The sequence below is a fragment of the Montipora foliosa genome, chromosome 8 (genome assembly GCF_036669935.1).
Source record: "Montipora foliosa isolate CH-2021 chromosome 8, ASM3666993v2, whole genome shotgun sequence".
In the NCBI taxonomy this organism is placed as follows: Eukaryota; Metazoa; Cnidaria; class Anthozoa; order Scleractinia; family Acroporidae; genus Montipora; species Montipora foliosa.
In genome coordinates this window covers 38,477,988-38,502,987 of record NC_090876.1, presented here as the reverse complement: position 1 = coordinate 38,502,987, position 25,000 = coordinate 38,477,988, and the positions used below count along the sequence as shown (strand labels likewise).

The 25,000-nt window shown below is 39.1% G+C and overlaps 2 protein-coding genes across 2 annotated transcripts in view; one reads left to right on the top strand and one right to left on the bottom strand.

Annotated features, from left to right (window-relative positions):
* Positions 1–2,058, bottom strand: part of LOC138012716 (rho GTPase-activating protein 12-like) — a 5,582-nt gene extending 3,524 nt beyond the window's left edge. The window contains exon 1 of the mRNA XM_068859583.1: positions 1,050–2,058. Within this exon, the coding sequence (XP_068715684.1) occupies positions 1,050–1,535 (486 nt within the window). The 5' untranslated portion in view covers positions 1,536–2,058. The remainder of the gene's footprint in view (positions 1–1,049) is intronic.
* A 154-nt stretch (positions 2,059–2,212) lies between these two features.
* Positions 2,213–25,000, top strand: part of LOC138012715 (uncharacterized) — a 28,915-nt gene continuing 6,127 nt past the window's right edge. The window contains exons 1-12 of the mRNA XM_068859582.1: positions 2,213–2,796; positions 5,662–5,898; positions 7,724–8,056; positions 10,166–10,468; positions 11,110–11,232; positions 15,032–15,153; positions 18,419–18,535; positions 19,345–19,502; positions 20,658–20,842; positions 22,433–22,573; positions 23,117–23,229; positions 24,620–24,736. Of these exons, the coding sequence (XP_068715683.1) occupies positions 2,493–2,796; positions 5,662–5,898; positions 7,724–8,056; positions 10,166–10,468; positions 11,110–11,232; positions 15,032–15,153; positions 18,419–18,535; positions 19,345–19,502; positions 20,658–20,842; positions 22,433–22,573; positions 23,117–23,229; positions 24,620–24,736 (2,253 nt within the window). The 5' untranslated portion in view covers positions 2,213–2,492. The remainder of the gene's footprint in view (positions 2,797–5,661; positions 5,899–7,723; positions 8,057–10,165; positions 10,469–11,109; positions 11,233–15,031; positions 15,154–18,418; positions 18,536–19,344; positions 19,503–20,657; positions 20,843–22,432; positions 22,574–23,116; positions 23,230–24,619; positions 24,737–25,000) is intronic.

Genomic DNA, 25,000 nt, shown 5'->3' with positions numbered 1-25,000 from the left:
AAGAATTGTGACTACTGTCGCCCTTGATCTTGAAGATAAACAGAGTTTAATTAACTTGGAAAAATATGTGATTCCTTTTTTTCACTTCATTTACAAAATTAATGGGGACATTAGATTTTCAGTGAGTGATTAACCCATTGACTCCCAGGGGTTCCCCATTGACGAGTAAAATCGTCTGGCGTTAGACAGAGTAAAATAGTCTGGCGTTAGACAGAGTAAAATAGTCTGGCGTTAGACAGAGTAACATCGAAAGTCTGACCGTTTCGGCCGGTTTGGATGTCGATGGGTTAATGGAGACAGTTTTTCAGTGAGTGATTAATGGAGACATTATGATTAACCTATTGACTCCCGAGGGTTCCTCATTGACGAGTAAAATCGTCTGGCGTTAGACAGAGTAAAAAGTCTGGCCGGTTTAGGCAGGTTTGGGTGTTACAGGGTTAATGCAACATTTACTGTCATAAGGTACACACCAGTTTTTTTGGTAAGTTACCTGTGGCACGTTCACATCTTTCATATTGTCATAACTTAGGAAGACCACCTGACTTCTGCGCGAGGGGGGTGCAGGGGTGCTGGGTTAATAATTAAGTAATTCTGGGTTCTTGAAAAATTGATTTGGGCTACTACCTTTTAATGTTGGGAGCTCCCGGAAAATTTTCTTAGGCAGCAACCTTGCTGTAATGTCACAAGGAATTCGCTTGATGATGAATTTTAATCATACCGTGTTGTGGATTCTTTTGATCAGAGGATCAAAAAGTTTTAACTGAGCATTTAAAAGTAAATGGACATTTATATAATATGTAAGCTTAATTGATCCAACAATCTTGATCGAGAGGGATCATGATAGGCCCCTATAGATGCAAACCATTAGCTTATATTAGAAAACGTAAGCCGAAACTTGTTTGCAAAATTTTCGGTTTTCAATCGCTTATCAACATTGTTGATTTTTTAAACATCGCAACAAACAAACTCGCCTCGGGTTCGCTATAACAATAAAAACGAGCCAAAGGAGAGAAGAAACGTGGGTAGTACTTAATAAAAAATAAACTCACCACTTCTAGAGCGTTCGCCAGAGATTTCACATTCGGAACACCACTTTTGTCTCCATTTGACTGTCCCGATACAGAGTTGGTCTCTCGAACGCCTTCTTCAACACTAATATTTTTTCTATAAATATTGTTGTGGTCTGCAGAACTACTCCTGTTGTAATTCCTGTCTGGTATTGTACTTTCTTCGTCGGTTTCCCTGACAGTGATTTCATTGTTTCGACCATATTCATCGTGAATTCCACTTTCTCCATTGTATGGGCGATTATTGTCGAAACTTTCCACGTTTTCGTAAATTGGATTGATGATTTCTTTCATGTAAGAGGCCGGGACGTACATGGGTTCCTGGGTTCCTTTCCTGAGGACATGCCACCAATCCCTATTTGTCTTGTTTAGCAATGTAAACCTCTCTCCGGTAGAAAATGTTATGGTTTTTCCATCTCTTACCTCGTATGAATACGGAAACAGGGCTTCCACAGTTCCATTCGCCATTAAAACTTCTCGGATTGAAGATAATACCCGATTTACAGCAGCTTCGAATTCATAAGAATCTACTGGGTAACGAGGGACGTCCTGGATAATTTACCATCGACGACAAAGCTAAGACCTTTTACGTCACAGAAAACTTGACGGCCATTTTCAACGCAGCTAGCCCAAGACACCTCGCAAGTTAACGATAACCGTCTGAACCAAATGTTTTCAACGTCTTTGATCCAAAATACGAAAGTACAACAGGACAAAGGACAAATGCAATTACTTAGCTTTAGCCTTTACGCAGTTGACATCCAAGGAAACGCATACACATTCACCAATCCTCCAAAACAATACAGCATGAATCAGTCACGTTGATATACGTCAATACACCCACACATTTGCCTTCGCTTGGCTTGAATTTAACACTTCAGGGAACTATGTGACTCAAAATTTCCGCAAATGCTGCCTAAATAAGAGTCCCCGGAATCTCCAAATAGAGCTTATATTTCGCCAGTCTCTTTGCAATGACCTCGTTTCCGGGACTTAGATATTATGCGAGGAGACTGAATCTAGTTCTCAGTGAAGCGTCGGAAACAGCCTCGTTCCCAGGGTTAGGGTACGAGTAGGAGAGAACCCTGGGAACGAGGTTGCGTCGGAAAGCGAAAATGTGCTGAAAATGTGCCAATTCACCTCGACAAAAATCCAGGAAAAAACCAACCAATTAGAAGCCAAGGAATCGAAACAACAAATCTTCGTCATGTTTCCCGCGTTTCCAAGAAACCATCCGGAAGTAGTTAAAATGGAAGAGGTCCTCACTATCGGGAGAATCCCCAAGCATATTTTTAGCTTTTGACGGCTTTGAACCTAGCTTATTTCTACCCGACGTGGGCGACAAAGTAATTTTATTTCCTTTGACCTGAGAAGAGTCGACACAAAGACACCTTGGAGACGCATTTTTGATCGATTGAAGATAAAATGGATTCCCTGCACAAGAAAGTGCTGTGTAACAAAACAAGCGCGATCATGCTAAGAATTTCTAACCCGTCGGTTTTGGCGGCATTTCTTTCGCGTATCTTCACTTCTTCGGACAAGGAAGAAATTGCAGCGAGACAAACAAATAATGGACCCACGGTTGCAACCCAAGCTTTGATCCACTTGCTAGAGAAGCGAGGGCCAAACGCTTTCCAGGGTTTCATCGATGCTTTAAAAGACGATGCATTCAAACACAATGATTTGGCCGAAGAACTGGAAAATGAAGAAAGAAGGCTGAGTGGACAGGGTAGGTTTCTGCACACTTTCGACACACTTCCAGTTGTCACGTTATGAACATCGTTATTTCGATCGTGGGTTGGACAGCAAACAATGTCCCAGCATTGGGGTATATTGTGCGTGAGACTCTGCGCAATCCATCCCGTTTAATCACTTCGCCAGTGTTGTTAATATTCAAAAGATAACTTTGCTTTCCAAATTCAAGACTCCACTTTGCAATCTTTATGATTTACAGTCTGAAATTATGTAAGAGATTGGCAGCATCCTAATTGGCATTGTGGTGAGAACAATCCCACCAGGGCTAGGCCTACTGTTGGTTCCCCCCCCCCCCCCCCCTGCTACGAGAGGCTTTCCTCCGAGGACTACGGTTTTCCTTTCTCCTCAAAAACCAACATTTGATTTGAGTTGATCTCTGTGCTGGAAGACTTGAATAAATAAAAAGTTACTTCCAATTTTATATTCTACATGTACCTGTGATTTGTGAATTTCATCCTAGTTAATTATTAACTTGCTACTGTTATTTAAACTTGAGCATAATACCTGACCTAACTGGGTAAATCCTAACCTAACCTAATGCTAACCTACCCGTATATGTACTGTACCCTGCATTTGGCTGATTCGATATTCAATCCCCTTCTCCTTTTCTAACCTGTTCTTGCATTTATTCAGAAACAATTGATGCTAATTTCTTCGGATCATTATTGCCTTTAATTTGTCCACCCATGGCTTTCTCTATCCGTTGAATAATACTCGCTCTGTATTTTCTTCTTCCAGTATCCTTCTATTCTTGTTGTCTCTTTGTTCTGCTTCAGCTTACTCTTCAATGCCTTCCATTGCTCCACAGTTTCTACTTCAAAAAATTGGCCGTTGGCAAAACGTGGATCAGAGTGGACCAGACCAGTGTCGCAGTGATATGTGTAACCCCGTGATATGTGTATCCCCGCACACATATCACTAGTGATATGTGTATCCCCTCCAATATGGCGGCCAGTGATATGTGTATCCCCCACCCCCCACCCCCCTCCCCTCCAAAAAATAAATAATTACGGCTAGCTTGTGTTAATGGATGGAAATCGGTGAACACAGATCAGACATGATTTTTTCAAGGTACCAACACTAGAAACCATTTATTTGCAACTGAACCATCTTCCACAATCAGAACTGTAAAGACACGACTTATGGACCAGTAGCAAACATCAAACAATCTACTGGAAATATAAAGGAATCAAAATTGTCATTAAAACAAAAACATATCTTGGGGATACACATATCACTGGTGACCACAATCGTAGTGATATATGTATCTCCTGGCCTGTCGGCGTTCTCACCTGTCTAGCAAATTACTAGCTACTAGCTTTTTTTCTGGCTAGTACGTACGTAAGTGCATGAAATATTCCATCAACTGACAGCAAGTATTATTGATTCCCAATTATCACTGACAAATTTAAAAACAAGACAGACGACAGCGCGCTAGCCAGGAGATACACATATCACTGAGATCGCCAGTTCAGTGATATGTGTATCCCCAACATATCTCGGGGCTACGCTTATCACGGTACTCGTAGTCAGTGATATATTTTATATTTTGAATCGGTTGAAACTTTAAAATATAAACCCACAAAATCTGTCCCTCGTAGCCTCCATGTTTTCCTTGAAGCCTTTGGAGGCCCGGGTACAAAGCTTCAGTGCTTTTTGTATCCCTACCGGGGGTACACATATCACTAGTGATATGTGTGCGGGGATACACATGTCACGGGGGTACACACTGCCACACCGGATCAGATCAGATTGACAATACTTGGACTGGATCAATAACACTCCCAAAAGTAGATGGTCACCAGACAACTTGCTGAAGACAGGAGAAGTCGAATTCTGTGCCTTTCTTTCTTGTGTAGTCGTCTCCTTATTATTGAGAATCGTCGAAGTGTTTTTTATCCAGAGGTGATTACTAATTCCAAGGCAGAATTATGGAAGATATGATGTGACGAATTGACATCAATAAGCAAATTGACTACATACGCAACGGTCTTCTTCTTCAAACATGAAAACTGACAACAATTTTTTACTTTACCCCGGTCCCAATTGCACAATAGCCTGATTTAGCAAGAGAAAGTGAACGTCAGTTGACGAAAGGAGAGCCCGCAGAATACATGTAGTTGGGATTCTACTCTAACATAAACTAATGGATATTTTTGCTGCACACCCCATCATCAACTGACATTCCCGAGAGAAAGGCACAGAATTCGAGCACATTGTCTGGTGTCATTGATCCGGTCCAAGTTTTGTCAATCTGATCTTATCCAGTCCGGTCGGGTCTGAACCAGTCCGATGTGGTCCAATTCCGTCCGATCCACATTTTGCCAACGGCCCAAATCCTAACCCTTACCCTAAACCTTCAAATAAAGTTAATTGTTTCCTTTTTTCCTTTCCTTCAGACTACTTCTAATTCCAAACCAATTGAACAACCTTGCCAACTTTCTCCCCCACACCTCCTAAACAATGTTGAAGGCCAAACCGTGCACAACATTTTGTGATAAGTGCTTGACACCGGGGACATAACATATTTGTCCTGGTGGGGAGTAGCCTACGTGTAGCCGTACCCTACCCCCCGAAGCAAAAATCGGGGGTAGGGTACGACTACACATAGGCTAGGTGGGGAGGAGGGTCAATGAAACAATAATTTTCTTTGAAAGATGGTGATTCTATTAAATTCCATATCACTCCCAGCATTTAAAAGTTTACTTAAATTAATTAAGGCAACTGATCCGTTATGGGTTGCTTCTCGTTTCCTTTTGTTTTTATGCCACCTGTTTTTGCCTTTTTTTGTGGTACTTTTCTACAAAAAGTAAAAGTTGTTTTAATTACCCTCCACCAGACATGAGAAGATCACAGAGTCTTCCTACAGATTCAGAGGAACCTATGGAAGAGCAGTTTAGTAGAAGAGGATTGTCACCCCCACCACACTCAGCACCTGCTAGCTCGAGTGACTCTGAAATGTATAAGTTCAGTCCAGTGCCGCAATCACCTGTCTACAACCATGCTCATGAATTGCCAGAGATTGGTCGCGAGTCAAATTACCAAGAACAGTCATCTCCACCTGTGATCACACTAGGTAAGGAATATAGACAGGACCCACCACACATTAGCCTATAATATTATAGATCTAGCCTACATTTATTAGCATCTGCAATCATCATCATGTCATTATTACTTAGGATACAAATACAAAATGGGTGTTTGCATAGGAAATCATATAAACTTGCTCATGCATTTCATGATTTATGGGCATAAGTGATGTTTTCAATAACTGAAAGTTCTCAAATTGCACTCACATATGGCTTATACAATTTGAGAACTTGTTGAGATTACGGAATCAGGTACCAATTTCTTCCAATTCACTGAATGTTTGTACAGGTTTTAATTGGTGCCGATTGAAATGGAATCGGCAACGCGTCACACATTTTCATTGGGCTGTAGTAATTAACCAATAATAAGCTTATCTATAAAGAGTTCAAATATAGGTGGTTTTGCTTTGCAATACTGACCTCAACATTTCTCATGCATTCAAAATATTGGCCATAAAGTAGCAAAGTGAGGCAAACATCTACAAACAACAGTCGTGGTTGAAATTGATGCTTTACCATATTACCGGTACTCATTTAGCCACAGAAGCAACCAGTTTGAGAGAGCGAACTCTGACCAACTGAGACACAGGCACCCCAAGCTCAGTGTGAGGGAAAGCCAAGAAAATTATAAGGATCTGTATGGGAATCCCGATAAAAGACCTGAAAAGATAATTATTTTTACAAAAAGATTCTCAATTAAAAAGCCTATTGTAACCTTATTGCCATTATATTGTGGGTCGCCTTCTTCCTGTGCATTTTTTTTCCAGATTCGATGCAAATTAAGCCATTATCAGTTCCTCGGTTGTAGTAAAATACCAAAGCTGAACACTCAGTTCTCAGGAGCCCACCAAGGAGGCCAGTTGGGATTCTTAACAGTTGTCGTTGCTGTGTTCTGTCGTTTCGTTGATTGTGTTTCATTGGCCCTGAAAAGCCCCTATGGGGAGTGGTCAATTAAGTAATGTATTGTATTGCTTGGTCCTATGACAGTGTGGAGAAATAGGACATTATGGTGCATTATCACCACAGTCGATACCTGCAAAACATATTCGGGACATTTGTAAAATGACCTGATTAGAATGAGTCCTCCATCGATTCGTTGGAACACAATAATTAATTAATTTAATTCAATTTGGCAAGCAGGGAGGGGAGCCTTCAGGGGATACTTAGTAAATCTCTCACCTAAAGCTGTAATAATATATAGTTTTCTATCTATGTACATGTATCGTATTTTTAATGCATAGGGACAACAATAAGTATTAGGGAATTACATCATTCTATTCAGAGAGTTACTTTATGAATTTGTTGGTAGATTTCAAGCAACACGAAAATTTCGTAAGAAATCAAGCACACTGGAAATTTTCCGAATCAAGCAAAGCTGGCCATAAATTTTGTGAGCAAAGGGACCACTTCTCACACACCGCTGGGAGCCATGCCAAGCCGAACCACACAGCCTGACCTTTATTTATTTAACATAACATAATTGTCTTACAATTATGACACAAAAAAGTGGCTAGAGAATATTAAAGTTCACCTCAACTGAACACATTCTACAAGTACTTCACAGGTGGGTGGGCGGGGCATGTCAGGCAATGGCAGATGACAAAACAAAAACTGAAACTTTACACAAGCCACGTGACCTGAAACCCCCCGCATACCTGTACCCAGACTCCCAGCCCCGTGTGAGAAAAACGTTTTCTGCTTCTTTCGTTCCTCAGCCAGCAGAAAGCCACAGTCCATGTGGTTACTGGCTGCCACAGAAAAAAAAAACATTTTGACAACACTGATTGTTAATATGTATAATTTATCACACAGGCACACTAGTTAAGGACATCCCTTACAGTCTGCGTGCAAAAATTGAAAAGATGATGAACGTACCTGATGCCAGGAACCATGATTGGAGAGGAGTTGCTGGTGCCATGGGTATGTCAACTGAGGATGTCAGACAATTGGAGGGTGAAGCAAAAGGGAGAATGACAGGCCTGTTTGAGATAATGATACAAACAAAAAAGAGTGTTAAGGATCTCTTGGAATTGATGAAAAATACAGATGTTCAGAGACTGGATGTTGTCGATGAAATTCGCAGAGGCTGCAAGCTTCCTGCACAAGATGTGATGGAAACAGACAGTGCAGAAACCCAAGTTTCAGGTTCAATATATTTTCTTTTTGTGTATAATTGCAATCTGTATGTTTTTGATAAAGGAGGGGAAATTAATTAGTAGTACGTGTATTACAGACCATGGGGCACCCTGCTTGACTTCATCATAAAACTCTTGTTCTTCTAAATAATTATATGTGACAACATACTGTCAGGCTTAAGACGTGATCTTAAAGCCTATAAAATCAAGAACTTTCAGTATATTTGTGCCTTAATTATTCAAATTAAATATTGAAAAACTTTGTTCAATGAAATAATTAGTGGCCATATTTGGAAGAATAAACTTGAACCTTGAATATCCCTAAAAGTCAGTGTCGCAGAATGATCCCACTTTTGCCATAATCTCTGATTTTTCAATTTGAATATTAGCAGTGATATGATGGCCTGCATCAATCTGAGCCACTTGATTATTATTTTATCTCAGAGTCCAGGCTGCTGCATGGAACTCTACAAAACTTAATGAAACATCTTCAGTATGATCAGACTCTAGTTTCCAGTATGAAAATACTGGTGCTGTCAGGATGAAAATGTCATCTTAATGCCAACTCAAAAAAAAGTTGGCACGTACTGTATACATGTAATATATTTTGATTTTCTTGCTCAATTAACTCACAGTTAGATTGTACAGTGAAGTAATTCGTACCATCATCCCCATGATTTAACCCACCTTGTTTTGGAAACATTTTTCAAAATCAAGGCAAAGTGTACAAGAAAATTGGAAATAAGTGTGCACATTTTAATGTCTCATTCATTAATTTTCGATGCAGTATCCAGCCAAGTAAATGGCCAGATATGATCGATGCAATCAATTTTTGATGCATGCTGAAAGAAACGACAAAAATGGGCGGGGCCTATACATTTAACTTATTAAAATATACAATGTGGCTTGCAAACAGCTGCGATGGGTCAGAGATGTCAAGTCAAAGTGCCTTTATAACGGGATATTTGTCAACTTGAAGCTCTACATCTCATAATAGTATTTTAGTAATCAGCTTCAATTCCTCTTGAATGTGAACTCATCAATAATTAAATTTATTGCTTGCATTGAGTTGAAATTGAATGAATCTTTGAATTGTTTTGGAATATAGGAAATTACGTTGTTATATATTCTAACTGCAGAATGGACATGAAATGAAAGTTATTAAGTGCTACTATGATAAAAAATAATTATCACAGTGACTGCCTTTTTTTTATTTCCTTTTTTTTTATTGCTTAACACTTGACTGGCAGAATTTTGAGCTTTGATTTTTATCCAAAGGTTGTTTACTTTGAGTGAAAGTTTTGGATTTCATATCGGTCCGTCACGTTCAAAACTGACCAATTGGACTTCAGAGGGTTGGATCTAGGGAAAAGTGACGTCATTAATACTCACAAGCTTAAAATGTCAGTGTGTAATTTAACGCAGCTTATTATAATTATATGCAAAACACATTGTCAAGTTTAATAGTCTGAAAGGCTGAAAAGACTGTGCTACAAATTAATTCAGCCGTGTACACAAGTATTATATCCTTAAACTACATGATTGTATTGAGTCTTTGACGTCATTTTCTCCTTGATTCAGCTCTCTCAAAATATTAAAGTTAGTAATGGTGGACCATTAATTATAATAAATAAGGAAATTCCAGTTAAAGAATTACAGGTGCCTTTTTTTTAAAATCAGGGCATAAAACTTTGGTCACTTTGTGACACAGTTTTGAAATCCAAAGAAAAAGAAGATTGATTTTTTGGGCATAGTACGTAGCACTTTAAAGCAATTTCAGCAGTTCTGCCAGCAATCCTGAAATATCCAGGCGCGAAAGGGAATCAAACCCAATTTGACTGTGGAATTTGCACTGCATTGCTCTACCAACTGAGTTTAATAAGTTATCACACATTTGCCAGTTCAAGTTACATGTATATCCTGTAAGAGTGGAATGAAATGGATTTTTTAGAATATTATATATGTATGAAACTTCATCTTTGATTCTAACTAATTCATTTCATGAATAAAATATTACTTTCTTGCAAGGTTTGAAATAATACTGTAATATATTACTCAGTGGTATCCTGAGCTGTTTCTTTAAATATTTCAAAATAAAAAATAATATTGATTTTCTCAGATTCCAAGAAAGTGGCATATTACAGTCAAGAAAGTTCCAAATCCCCAACCAACTTGAAACCTTTGCCACCGAACCCCATACAAGAATCTCAGGGTGCTAAAGATACCAATAGCAAAGTGACTACTTGCAGTCCAGTTCAGGAAGAGCATGGTGATTCAAAAGGTAGAGGACAAGCAGAACTGGACACAAAACCAGATGCACGTACGCCGACTCAAGTAGAGGACGATGATGACCACAAACAAAGTCATCAGCTTCCCTGCCAAGAAGAGAATAATGTCGCTGAAGACGTTTTTTATAATGCAGGTATTGAATGATTTTGTGAACTTTGGTTTAACATTAGAAAGATCTGTTGTCACATCATTCAAGCTCTCTTTTGTAACTGTCTTATCTCACAGGACCTTACATGTATCTGGTGCACTCATGTCAATTACATTGTATATAACCCATGCATTCACTCCAGGGAGCAAGACTAACCAGTTTTTACTCTGTCTTGCTAATGCCAGACACTTTTTCCTTGTCAACTGGGGGAGTTCTGGGACACCTGGGGTTAAAGTCAATTTTGTGCCACAATTTGTAGCATCTTATCACCTCTCCAAAGTTGTTTCATTTTAATTTGCCTTGTAAAAAAGGTTGTTATATAAAATTAATTGGAGAACAACATTTTATTGGTAGTTTTTATCTACTGGTAATATAAGGCTGTAACTCAAACTTTATTACAATAAAGGTCATTTCAGTATTTTTTAAATCCATGCCGTGAGATTCGATCTTCAATCGGTAACTTTTGTTCAGTATCTGTGGTTGCTTCTCTTTTTTTACACCCACTGTGAAACAGGGTCTCAGAGAACTTTCAAATTTAAGTCAATGAGAACAACTTTAATATTTTTCTCAACTTTCTCAATCCCAAATGTATTCAAGACAATGTTAACATTATTTTTTCTTAACAGAAGACAATGAAGTGAAAAAGTATGCCCTCCTTATAAGTTGTTGTGGAAATAGTCCCAAAGAAAAAAAGCATGATACTGAGCTGCGAAAGCTGAGAGATGTGCTTGAAGATGCAGGATATGAAGGTATTTTTTGTCCCTCTTTTGATTCGACATCCTTGAGTGCTGGACCTGAGTTTTTAATGCTCCGTTTGTCAAAAAATTCTACTGAAAATTATGAGTGTTAGTTTTTGGAGAAGCATATGCCAATATATAAGTTTTCTTTTGGAAATGCAATAATATTTTTAAACACTCAATGAAATACTAAGTGAGCTTTCACACGAAAACATGATTGTGGTGTATTGACAATAAACAAAACAAACTATCAAGATGGCGGAACCAGGAATTTAATGAAAAACGAAAAACCTTGTGTACCTCCATATATGGTGGATCACATGACCCACAATGTACATGTACAGGGCACCCTAGAGAAAACCTAAGAATTTCCTCCCCCACAAATTTACAAAGTATGAGGTAAACAGGGTACAGATTAAGATCAAAAACAAAATGGTATAAATTCAATAAAACTAGTGTCCAAACTTTCTAACAGTTCATAGTGAGCATACAGTTCAGTCACAAACATAGCTCTTCAATCACTGAGGTGGTTTGACAACTCTGACAACTCTGGTAGAAACAGGCTCCTTGTCTTTGAATCAAATGTTGACTGTAAAGTCCAGAGGAATGTACCGTATATCCTCTTCCAGGATCACTTCTGGCAGTCATTATCTTATATCATATATCTTTATTTACCCTTGGATTTTTAGAGTAGCTTGGTGTTGCTAATATCTCTGAGCATTTACCCTCCCGACCATGATACACCACAATAGACAGACCACAACACTGGGAACTACATGCCCTACTCTTTACGACAAGTGTGCGGGTTCTTTTACGTCCCACAGGATTATGAACATTGAAGGGTTGTGAGACGGGACCTCCGGCTTATTGTCCTTATCCGAGAAGACTAGAGAGTCTAACCATTTGCAGATGTAATTACAAAGGCAGCACTTTCTCCTCAGTTATTTAAAGACCCTGAGTGCTGGCTCCTCCAGCGTAGGCCCTACCACCAAGGAATTCCTTAGGTCTATGGCTGCAGGAACCACACAATGTCCAGTCACTTCGGCTGAAAATGGCTGAAGGTTGCTGTGGCGAAGCTGTTCTACATGATGCTTTCAGGTGTGGTCGTTCATCTTCCCTTGGTACAGAACGGGGCCCTATTCGCTCAGCCATTGTGCCTTGCAGCCATTTGAGGAAAATTCCACAATGCCATTTTCTTTCATGGAAGACTTGAAAACCCCTGATGTGAACTGAGGTCCATTGTCAGACATGATTTGATCAGGGAGCCTCAAGCAGGCAAACAGAGAGCATAGTGTGTTACCTGTCTATTCAGCAGAAGTATTATCCATCATGAAAATTTTGGGTCACTTGCTGTGTGAATCAATCACCACCATAAGCATCTTCCCCTTAACAGACCCGGCAAAATCCACATGAAGCCGCTGCCAGGGAAGGGCGGGAAACTCCCAACGATGCAGAGGTGACAGGGCTGGATTGTTCGCAGCTTCCTGACACCCAACACAATTTTTCAGACAGTACTTTCGATTTCTTTGTCAATATTTGGCCACCAAACATACCCACGAGACACCCCCTTTATTTTGATCATACTGGTGTGCCCTTCATGAAGTGTTTCCAGAACCCTCTCTCTCAATTTAGCTGGCACAGTTACTCTACTTCCCCACATCAGAATTCCATGACAGACTGAGATTTCGCTGCTATGGTTTACGAGCCAATGCCAATGGCCGAACTTTCCAGAACCAGGGCTTTGCACCCTCTTTAGGGTGGAGTCATGCCTTTATATTCTTAAGCATTCCTAGCCCATCAGAGAACACATTTGCATGTTTGTTCAAGACTTCCTCTGAGGCAAGAGCAATATCAGCAGCGTCTAACTGAAACAGAGGCGAATTCAGCTGGATGGACTCCAGCCCTTCTCTGCCAAAAGGTACTAGATCCCTCACTCACCCTACGTCATAAATTGGGAGCTCCTTCAACTGCCCATTGTATTCAACTGTAACAGCACAAAACCCAAGTGGTTTCACTACAGTGTACCTCCCCAGTGAAGGTACGCAGGTTCAATGTAGTGTTCTTTAGGGGTACATGACGTAGGGACTTGTGGTACAACCCCTCACTCATAACTGACACTGCTGAACCTGTGTCCAGTTCCATGGGTACCTCTCTCCCCTCAAGGAGGACCTTTAGGGTAAAAGGTTTTCTATTAGAATTACCAGCCATAAGTTCACCATACTCTCCTTCATTTTCTTCTGAGTCTGCACCCTTCATTACATTTACCCCGGCCTCAACTGTTTTCTTAGCACACGCTCGCTGCGTGTGTCCAACAATACCACAATGAAAACAATGCTCTTTGCTAAATTGGGACTTATTTGGATGGTGAGAGCCTGTGCAAAGGTAACAAGACTTAAATGCCATTGTGTCTCTACCCCGCAAACCCTGTTGCTTTGGTAGGTTATAAGTATTTAGTTGAACATTTTGGCTTCCTTTGGTTATAGATAGGTTGAGTTTATGGACTTGAGCACTTAGCTCCTGCTCTCCTTGAAGCACCTGACCGTCTTTGTTGGCCTGCTCTATGGCCAAACACTTCTGGACTGCGAGATCGAAGGATGGTTCAGCAAATTTCACCTTCAGCAACTCCGTTATGATCTTGGAGTCATGAATGCCCAAAACTATAATGGTCGCGAAGGCTCTCGTTCGGCATTGCCTCCCCAAACTTACATTCAGTGGCTAAGTTCTTCCAGGTGGCTACATAGTGATTAGCTGGCTCACCTTGATTCCTTGCACGGTTATCAAACTCGTACCTGGCTACCAGCCAGCCAGATTTTTCGGGTTTCAATTGTCTTTGCAGTTTCTCCACGATCATCTCGTATGTGACTGCATCCTCTTTTAGCAATGCTGGCCCCACCAGGTCTTCAACTAGTTGATTAGTCTCTGCCGGAAAATTTCTTTGTTTGAAACTCTGTTAGCAAGGAAATAAAAGTCCAGTTCCTCAGTGTAGGACTCCCAATCCATTCCCACCACGTATTTTGTCACTTTGCTGATACAGCTTGATTTCTACTCGTACTTGGTGCTTGCGCCTGTGCTTGATCAAAGCAATCCCAAAGAAAACCTTGTCACCAGTTGTGATGTATTCACAACAAACAAAACAAACTATCAACTTTGAAGATGGCGGAACCACGAATTTAATGAAAGACAAAAACCTCGTGTACCACCATTATACACTTTATGGTAAATCACATGACCCACAATGTACAGGGCACCCAATGGAAACCCTAACAATGATATCTTCACACATGAAGATAACAATCATGTTATTGTGAAATTATTTAGAATTTCATTGGTGTTTATAAAAACAATAATAAATAGAATGTTACATGGTCCCTTGGAGATACCAAATTTCTCTTCTCGTGTTGAAGAATATTTCATGAGTGAGCGCATTTTTTTTTTCAGCACTCAAAGAGAACTTTTGTATCTGCATGTAGCATGCGTAAATTAAGGCCCACTTTCATCTGACAGGCTTTTTGACTGTTTGTTTTGGTTATGAAAATTCGCATTGCTTATCGCAGGAATCTGATTGCCATGGATGAATTTCAGCTTAAAGGTGGGGTGTTATTAATATTGGTCAAAATAATCAGGCTAAAAGAAAAAAGGTAAGGGTCTTCCAAAATAATTAAAGAGAGAGGAGGCCTCAGGTTTTTGGGTCTTCATCTTCAGGGAGCTTCACATATAAGCTACAAAACCAACAAAGTGACCAGACTGGTACAATCAGAACCATGCAGTTGTAAAACTACTGTTTGTTTTTTTTTTCTTTTTGGCTTATTAGTCATTTGCAAACGCCAATGCAAGGTAGCAGATTTGCTCCACACAGTTCGTTCATATCTGAGGCAATGCAAGAAACCTGGAAAAATTATGTCCTTTGTTTATCTTGTCGGCGCTACAGTGCATGTAAGTTGAATTTCCTCAACTCCTGGAAATCTAAAACCTGGAGATTTCTTCTTTGCATCAACCCGCCCTAAAATGTACCCACCCCCTTCCCTCAAGAATTGGGCCAAACCAGAACTTGACACCCCATAAATTAACCCTCTCTCCCTTAAAAAAAAATGGACAGGGGTCCCCTCAGTATCGAATTGCACCGCCCACCTGAAAAAGTGGACTAAGGGGCCAGGTATCATTTTTATCTTTTCAGCCATAAAATTTCTAATGTGCCTGATCATGAATCCAAGGGGCTTCTAGCATAAGAGCTCCTTCCATATGCAAGAAAATCTACTGCCATAGTGTTAAAATCCTGCATAAAATGAACTCTTGAGTTGGCACAACCAGAAGCCAGAAATTCGTGGATTCCAGGAAAATTTAGGACTAAAATATTAGCTTACAGCAGGGCAAAGGTTTAAAGTCACATTTGTGTGGGAAATCTGGTGGTCCATATACATGTAGGAGAGCAGGAGATTCATTCAGGAACCTGGATGATAATGCACCCGGATAATCTGGGAGAGTTGACATATACATTGTACCCTTTGTATGCCTTCTCCTCAGTGAATGTTCCAGCTTACAGCTGGTCAGACAGGAATGAAGAGATACTCTGGTCTTTACCTAGGTCAATATTGTTTCGTTCAGTTGGGTCACAAAAATTTATAATTATTTGCATAATTTTGCAAGCCACATTATAATGTGGTGGATCGAGACAGGAAGAAGCTCCTTTTCTTTTGCTGATGTTTATGCTCATTTCACGCTTACCAGTACTCAATTATTATTTAACACCCATGATGTCCATAATGTTCGCTTAGTAAAATATATTCTATATGCAAGGCTAAAAGTTAAAAAATTAAAATATTCAAACCAAACGTTTTCAGCTGTTTGCCATCATCAGGGTTAAAATGGGTGACCGTCCGCGCGTACATTTATATCTTATGTAATTCCCAAAGGGAAAAGTTTGGAGACATAAGAAATGACTTGTTTGTTCAAACTGGGCCGGAATTGTTGGATCATTAGCCCCTCGACGATCCTACGCTTTTGAAAAGTCTGTGCCGAGGAGAGAACACGCCAAGTGAAAGCATGTGATGGGTTTTCGCGCAGGTGTTTTGCAGGTTCAGAAGTGTGAGCAGGATTTGAATGCTCCGCAATTCGTACTGCTAGGTTTCGTACAGTCTCGCCAATGTAATCAACGCCACAAGAACAATCACCTTTGTAAACAACTTTGGATCTGTGAGAGTTTTTGTCTTTGTTGTTAAAGAGGGTTTTGATTTGCCTTGTTTGCGACAGGATTATAAAAATAAAATTGAAATTAGTGAACTTGTTGAGTTTTTCAATAAACATCTTACTGAGTTTTTCGCTTTTACCGCAAAAAGGGTGCTTGATGAAAACTTTCTTTCGTTCTTCGAAGAGAAAATTCGCAATGATGTTGTCATCTTGGGGCGAGTCGTTTAGAAAGTTGTTGATTATATGCGAAATAAAACGTTTCGGATAACCTGCATTTATGAAAGAAGTTTCTAGAGTTTTTATGTCCTTGTCAAAATCGGTAGAGATGCGTTTGGCGCTGTGGAGTGCGCTAGTGATGCAATTCCTTTTCCACTTGGTAGGGACCTCAGATTTCCAATGTGTTGGTAGTTTCCCCGGTTTCTTGAAAACGTTGCAATTGAACTTGTTGGTATAACTAAAGGCAGTATCGAGAAAATGGTCAGGGTTTTCCGAAACGTTTTATTTCGCATACAATCAACAACTTTCTAAACGACTCGCCCCAAGATGACAACATATCATTCCAAATTTTCTCTTCAAAGAACGAAAGAAAGTTTTCATCAAGCTCCCTTTTTGCGGTAAAAGCAAAAAACTCAGTAAGACGTTTATTGAAAAACTCAACAAGTTCACTAATTTCAATTTTATTTTTATAATCCTGTCGCAAACAAGGCAAATCAAAACCCTCTTTAAAAACAAAGACAAAAACACTCACAGATCCAAAGTTGTTTGCAAAGGTGATTGTTCTTGTGGCGTTGATTACATTGGCGAGACTGTACGAAACCTAGCAGTACGAATTGCAGAGCATTCAAATCCTGCTCACACTTCTGAACCTGCAAAACACCTGCGGGAAAACCCATCAAATGCTTTCACTTGGCGTGTTCTCTCCTCGGCACAGACTTTTCACAAGCGTAGGATCGTCGAGGGGCTAATGATCCAACAATTCCGCCCCAGTTTGAACAAACAAGTCATTTCTTATGTCTCCAAACTTTTCCCTTTGGGAATTACATAAGATATAAATGTACGCGCGGACGGTCACCCATTTTAACCCTGATGATGGCAAACAGCCAAAAACGTTTGGTTTGAATATTTTAATTTTTTAACTTTTAGCGTTGTATATAGAATATATTTAACACCCAATTGCAGTATTCCTCACCCTGCAATTACTTTTAATACTTCTCTTGTGGTTATATTGGTGCATAGGGAGCAGAGTTTTTGAGTGGATGTAGAGGTTGTCAAAAATGGAGGATGAATATTTCAAATATATGCAAGGAAAGTGCTTTGCACATTATAAATATTTGTAGCTGAGCATGCGTAGCTCAGTTAGTTCGGAGGAAGAGGTCCCCAGTTCGACCCTGGGTAGTGCTACCGTCTGTTTTACTTTCCTCTGATCTGTGTAGCTTTAGCTATTAATACCTGAAAAACAGAGCATCGACAGAGTGTGGAGGGGAAAGGTTGCACCATTGCCTTCCATTGATACCCCCCATTGATACCCCTGGGGGGACGTGCTGCCAGCCAGGGTATGTTTTTCAGGATTTTTGTCTTGAACAGGTTATCGAAGTTATCATTTTTTGTCTTAATCAGGGTATCGATTTATCAAATTAAATTTTGTCTTAAACTGGGTGAAATGTCTTAAACAGGTTATCAAAAATCGGAATTCTGTCTTAAGCAGAGTAGGAAAATCAGCGATATTTGTCTTAAACAGGCTCAGGGTATGAGGGGCCGCACCGCACCTGCCCACCCAGGGATATCTTGAGTTCCCCCCCTCCCTCCCCCCCAACATTAAGTAAAGTCACTTTACCTTTAACTTTTTACCGGTTATGAACCTTGATTCTACATGTATCATATTATTTTATTGTAACTAAAAGAAATAAATTATGGCCAGTTTGCAATTTTGAAAATGACTTTAAGTTATTAATTTACAATACATTAATGACCTGTAGATCCTTACTTTGGATGTCTCTTTTTATTTAATTTTCAGATAAATAGTGAAAATTACCTGCTTCCAGCGGACTTGAAAATTCCACCTTCACGAGCTGATCTCATGCACAGTTCTTTGAACATCAACTGGCTTGTGGCACAACTGAGTAAAAATTATGTTAGTCACTGTAACTTTTGTAGTTATAATAATTTATGATAGCAACAATGTTAACAACAATAATTCAAAAAACACTAATTATTATTTGGACTCGAAACTTATTAAAAAATACTGCTTTAAAATTTATATTTCATATCTTCTTCAATTGTCACGAGATCAATAATAATAATAATAATAATAATAATAATCACTACCATTACCATTACTGTAAAAAATATACTGAAAAAACTTTATTACAATAACATCAAAATAGAGAATTTTGGGAAATGTTTTTATAATAATGTCAAACTCAGTGTCCTGAATATTTAACAGTTTGCATTTTCTCCTACGTGAGCCTCTCAAACATAATATGGCTTATCTCAAGATAGCAAAATTAAGGATACTTTTGACCGAATCCATGACATGGTTGTATTATAGCCTTCTCCTTTCTTTATGGCCATAAGTTCAGCGAGTCTACCGTGGAATCGTTTACACTCATCTGCCATGCCTCCAGTCAACAACAACAGTAATAGTAATGATAATAATAATAATAATAATGTTGGTATTGTAACATCCTTAATATAAAAATCTGAGGCATTAGTTTCAGGTTCTTTTTTGGGAGTGGGGGAGGCGGGAACTGCATATTACCAAAGACTAAGTGTACATTTAGTTTAAAAATTATCCTGGCAAGTACTACTTGCAGGAGGTGATGCAGACCTCTTATCCACTTGCAATTGGAAGCAATGAAAAAATGTTTCTCATTGTAAGGGGATAAGAGCTATAGACAAGATGTGATTGCTTGAAGTGTAAGGAATCTTTTTTTTTCTCAGATGCAAGCAGTAATAATTGATGGAGCTCATGAGAATGGTCTAGTTAGTGACAATCTTAATGGTGTTCTGCAAGGATTGGCTGCAATGAAACCTCCAGCAAATGCAGTTATTGCTTTCCCTTGCCACCCAGGAACAATTCGAAAAGATCAAGAAAGGCTGTAAGTGTCAGATTATACAATAATAATGCCTGGTAAATGTACTTGGGTAGCCAAATACTGCTATTAAATTAATGTAACTTTTCATACTGGTGTAGTCATCCTTCGGTAAACTGAAAATGCAAATGTACTTGTGAGTCAAAATGCGAGTCACACAGTTATTGAAAGCTAACCTTTTTAAAATGGGTGCTTAGACTGAAATACTGCTCCGTGCTATAATTTGAAATAGGTTCTTAGACTTAGATGCGAAACTTGCATGACTCACTGGCTTGCAGATTCTCCAGCCCTATATGCATCAGGGTCATTCTGTTACTGCATTTTACAGGTCAAAATTGTATATAAAATTGTGTCCTGAGTTCAAATAATTACCGGTATTAGCATTATTATTATTATAAGGATAAGAATTTTGAATTTAAATTCAGTGTTCATAAATTAATTTGGGTCACAACGATTTAAGTTACTATATAAAAGCCATCCATATAAAATTATTTGAACTGCAGAGAGAATCAAGTTAAGATCGTTAGTTCAGGCTTTCCTTTGGTTACTGCTCGAATAGTGTTCATTTAAGTGCGATGATCAGCATCTTAACTTAAATATGGGTCAATTGGAAATCCTGGAAACTAAAGGCATGTCATGAAAAATACTGGAAGATAGATCTGATGTGCAAAAAATATATATAATTATTGAGGTCCTTGAAAGTGTTAGGATTTAGAGTCAAAGAATTTTAGGATACAAAACGTTTCTGAACCCTTTAAATTACAGAATAACAGTTCACTATTCTGTAATTTTGATACAGAGCACAAACATACCAATAACTAGTACTGTATGACACATTCCTGGAAGATGAGTGCATGAGATTGCCAGTGGCTTTCCTACAGCTAGGCATTAAAGAAAACCAGTTGCCACACACAGAGGTCCCACTCATAATGAGGCCCTGTTAGGGGTTTTAGGGATAAGGGATTACTGGCAAAATAATTTTAGGGATAAGGGATAACTGATGAAATAACTATAAGGATACCTGGGATAACTGCCCCTGGAATATTAGGGATAAGGGATGACTAAATCACCCCTATTAACAGGGCCTCCATAATGTGTCAGTCTCTGTAATTATCTTATAATAATTGTTAGTGAAATTGCTGAATCGATTTGAATCCTTAGAGACTACATAACAAGTGTGGTGAAGTACATGAAAGAGGAAAACATGTTGCTGGAAGACTTATTTGCAAATGTTAGAGGAGATTTGTCTCAAACACAGCCTGCAATCAGTAGCTTACCCTTGGAATTTTCACTCACCTCGTTTCTGATTCCACTTTCTTTCAATCCTGCAGCTGAGGATAGCAAAGGTCAGTTGTCACTAAAGTTAAATTAAGCACAGCACTAGCTGCATGTACATTGATATTTTACAGTCAAGCGATGTCATGCATGACTGGGTAGTTTTGAAATTTGAACTGAGTATTTAAATCTGTGTGCCAGTTAAATTGAACTTTGCATGCATCCTCTCAGATTCTGGATTCCCATGGATATGTCCTTGATATATCGAAAATATGCTGCAGTTAGCTATGAGCTTTTGTTTATAAAATAAACAGTGTTTGAAAAGTGAAAACTATTATAAGCGTTTGATGAATTATTGTTCAGTTATTGTGTATTCCATTCGAATCTCAGAACTCCAAAGAGGAATTTGAACGTGTTAATTTCAGTCTTGGATCGATACTGGTCACTTGTGACATATACCTTGACTGTAATATTAAGCATGGACGTCACTGATCACTCACTGCAAATACTATAAGGGGAATACGTACAGGTTACATGAGAAACCGAATAATGTTTCTCACGTTGACAGCTTTATTTTGACAGTCATGGTCATTTAGACAAAGCAAAGGGTTTGTTGTTCAAGAACATAGAAATAGCACTTACAATGTATTTTATATGTAGACAAAATTAAGTAGTTTAATCGGGAAGAAGATTTTCTTGTAACTTTGCTTGCTCTGAATAAGCAATTGATGCCAACCAATCAGAATCAAGTTATCATTCCCTCTTGATTACCAAAAGTGCCCTAATGTGATTAAGGAAAAATGCTCTCCATCTCAGCCAATCAGCTTTCAGTAATTTTGCCCCGTATGTGATAAAGACGAGTTAACATCACAAAGTGCCCCCAAAGTGCTGCTCCTCAAGTGAGGATAAACTGCTGTATTTACCCTGATCTAAAATCAACACTAATCTTTACCCTAACCTTATTGTTAGAAATAGGTAGGAAATGCTCAGACTTCCTATTGGATTTCAAAATTAGGCTTGCATCTAATCAGTCCTGCATTTCTAGACACCATTTTTCGGCCCAGTATGGACCTTAGTACTCTTTTTATGGTCTGTACAAACTGTACGGCATATTTTTTTTAACCCTATCCAATTGTGAGTGCACTGGACATAGATGCTAATGCCATAACTCATTCAGCTCATCAATCGTTTATTAATTTTTTATATCTGCCCAGCCATCCACACGAACTTAGGTATACAAATTTTGATAAACAGTGATAACAATAATGTTTTTATCAGGTATTTAATTAAAAAGTTGTTTGTTAACCTTAAGAAATCCTTTCAGAAAAATACAGAGATCGACAAATAAATGATTTTGGTATTTACATAGACTTTCTCTCAACAAAACGAGCACTTTGATTGGTTGATTCTTGGTCACATGCCCCTGATCAAATTCAAATGTATCCCGACTGGGATACAATTCCGCAGTTGTTGCATGCTCCCGATGTTTTGCTGTGATTGTTGAAGGAAAAGTCTAAATATATATCAAAGCACTTAATGTCTGGTCCCTCGGGAAACTTGGGAAACATTAGGACTCTCGGGAAAACAAAACTATTTCCCTCGGGACCATACATTAAGTGTAGATTATAATTGCATTTATTTCTTACTTTTTGTCTCAAAAGGACTTCCAATACCCTCTGGGAGTGATGATTTCAGTGCTGCAATTATCATTTCAAATTTTAATTATGGAGGACTCAATATTAAAAGTGACGAATGCGTTACTGACTTGAGGATGGCACTGGTTAATGCTGGATGGCACTGTGGTACGTTAGATAAAAAAATTGTCACCCTATGTAAAGGAATCCAGCTGACCCTCTGATTCCAGATCCCAGCCCATGGATTCTGGATCCTGAATAGTGTGTCCTGGATCCCCAGTCAGTGGATTCCGGATTCCAAACTAACAGGTTCCACCGAAATGGATTCTGGATTTCATCAAAATTTGCAGATTTTGGATGCCATGCAATGGATTCTGGATTCCATGCTCTGGATTCTGGATACCAAAGCCTCACATTTGCTGGATTCTAGATTCTGGATTTCTTCACATCAGGCAAAATTTGGTTTTAGGAAACAAGACGATGAAGGCAAATTAACCACTGCAAGAGAAATTAGTGAGCTGACGTTAATTGATTGTTGCATAGGCTTCTCATGTTTCACTTTCCACCAATGCAGCACTTAAGTTTTTTGCAATATGATCGTTATGTCAAGCGGAAATGGCCAAAATTAATAAGATGCACACTGGATTTTGGTAAACACCAAGAAATATCAGACAAAGGCACATCAATGTTTTTGTTTTTTTCAATCAACAGAAGAGATTTCTGACAAGTCATCCAAAGGGATCAGGGATGACCTCAGAGAGGCTTTGGACAGATTCAGTGACAAGGGAACAGTCATGCTTTATTTCATGGGCTGTACCAAAGTGGTAAGAATGAAGTTATTCAAAAAATCTTGTTATGTTTTACTTAATTAAATCCCAAGCTTTCACTTACTTCTATATTCTTAGTCACCTTTTCGAAATAACAGAATTAAAAGCTTTACCATTTGATTGGGTAAAGATTAAGATATGGTGCATGCGTGAAAAGGTACATGCACAAGCGTGGTTTATCCAAGAGTCTCTGTAAATAGCTTTCTCTTCCATTGCATCTGAGGAATTTTAAATAGCTTGGGTAGCTGTGGCAATTTAAAAGGTTTTTTAAATATCAGCCCAGAAATACACATGATTAGATGTAAGCCCAATTTTGATATCCAACAGGAAATGTCCGTTCAAGCATTTCCTATCAATTTTTAACAATAATGCACCTAGCAATGTTAAGCCCCAGGTTGGGGGGGGAGGGGGGGTGACCCAGGGGAATTTGACATTTTCGTGCAAGCTAGAGTCAAATTTTCCACCCGTGGGCAACTACAGACTGTCAAATTCCCCCACCCCCGGGAACCTTCGGAACATCACATTCCTGCCCTGGAGTAACAATTTTTCATTAGATTCTCATTCTTGGAACACCAATTTTCTTCACTGTCGATTTCAAATTCCCTTTTAAAAACTGATGGAAATTTGTACGGTGTAACACGAAACCTTTCCACTGCTCACGGTACTGAACAAGAACCTAACATTTAGCAAAACAATATGAACAATAATTAACCAGCTTTCGAAGCAATCAAGCGTGCACAATGATAGAGTGGAAAATTCATGAATATGTAGAAATATACAAAAAGCAATCACGAAAAAAATTAGAAAGAAACATTCTCGTACTTGTGAACGCTCCAGCGAGGACTGATAGAAGTGTTGGTCCTTATTCACAAAAAGACAAGACTAGGGACGGATCTAGGATAAAATAATGACCGGCTTCGAAAAAAAAACGAAATAGTTTCTAGGGGGGTCCGGGGGCATGCTTCCCCGGGACTTTTTTAGATTTTAACGTTTCTGACCGACTTCCGTAAAACGGTGGAACGGCGGTATCAATCCACCCCTCAAGACAGATTCGCTCACCTTTTTTTCAACCACGGTGTCCAGAAAAATCAGAAAAACAAGAGAAGTCCCATCAAAACCAATGTTGAGGATAACTTATTTAATATTATCTCCAGGTTGTCTCGGTGTTCCAAGATGGCGGACATGCCAAATTCCCGATCATGGGGGGAAGGCTCTTTCAGTCAATTTCCCGTGGGTCTGCTTATTGACAATAAAATTAGCCAATGAGCGCGCGAGAATTTTGCAGTCATTGTAAAAAAAATCCATTTATGCATTCGTCATTGACCAATCAGAAAACGCGGTACGCTGTTGAGTATATAATAAGCAAAAACACTTTATTGCATTTCAGATTATGGATTACAATTATTTCTTTGGCAAAGATTTTTCGCTTGAATCTGAGGAACCACTTCGTTCGAGCGTATCTTTGCAATGGTCACTTGACCTCATGTGTGAGAAGCTTCGAGGGGTAAGTTTTCAAAGACAGATCCCAATTAGATTAGGCAAAAGCCAGTCATATGGCCGGAATGTGTTCCGCGTGGATAGTCCACGCTTAGAGAACACATTCCCGCCATATGATTGGCTGTTGCTTAATCCCCTTGGGATCTGTACAGCGTGGGAGTCGATCTAAAAATAACTTGAGACATATTACCTATGGAAAAGGGCATTGTGGGGGATACTCTCTCTTCCCCCTTTCTTTTCTCTTGTGTATACTGATTATTGTCGACATCAC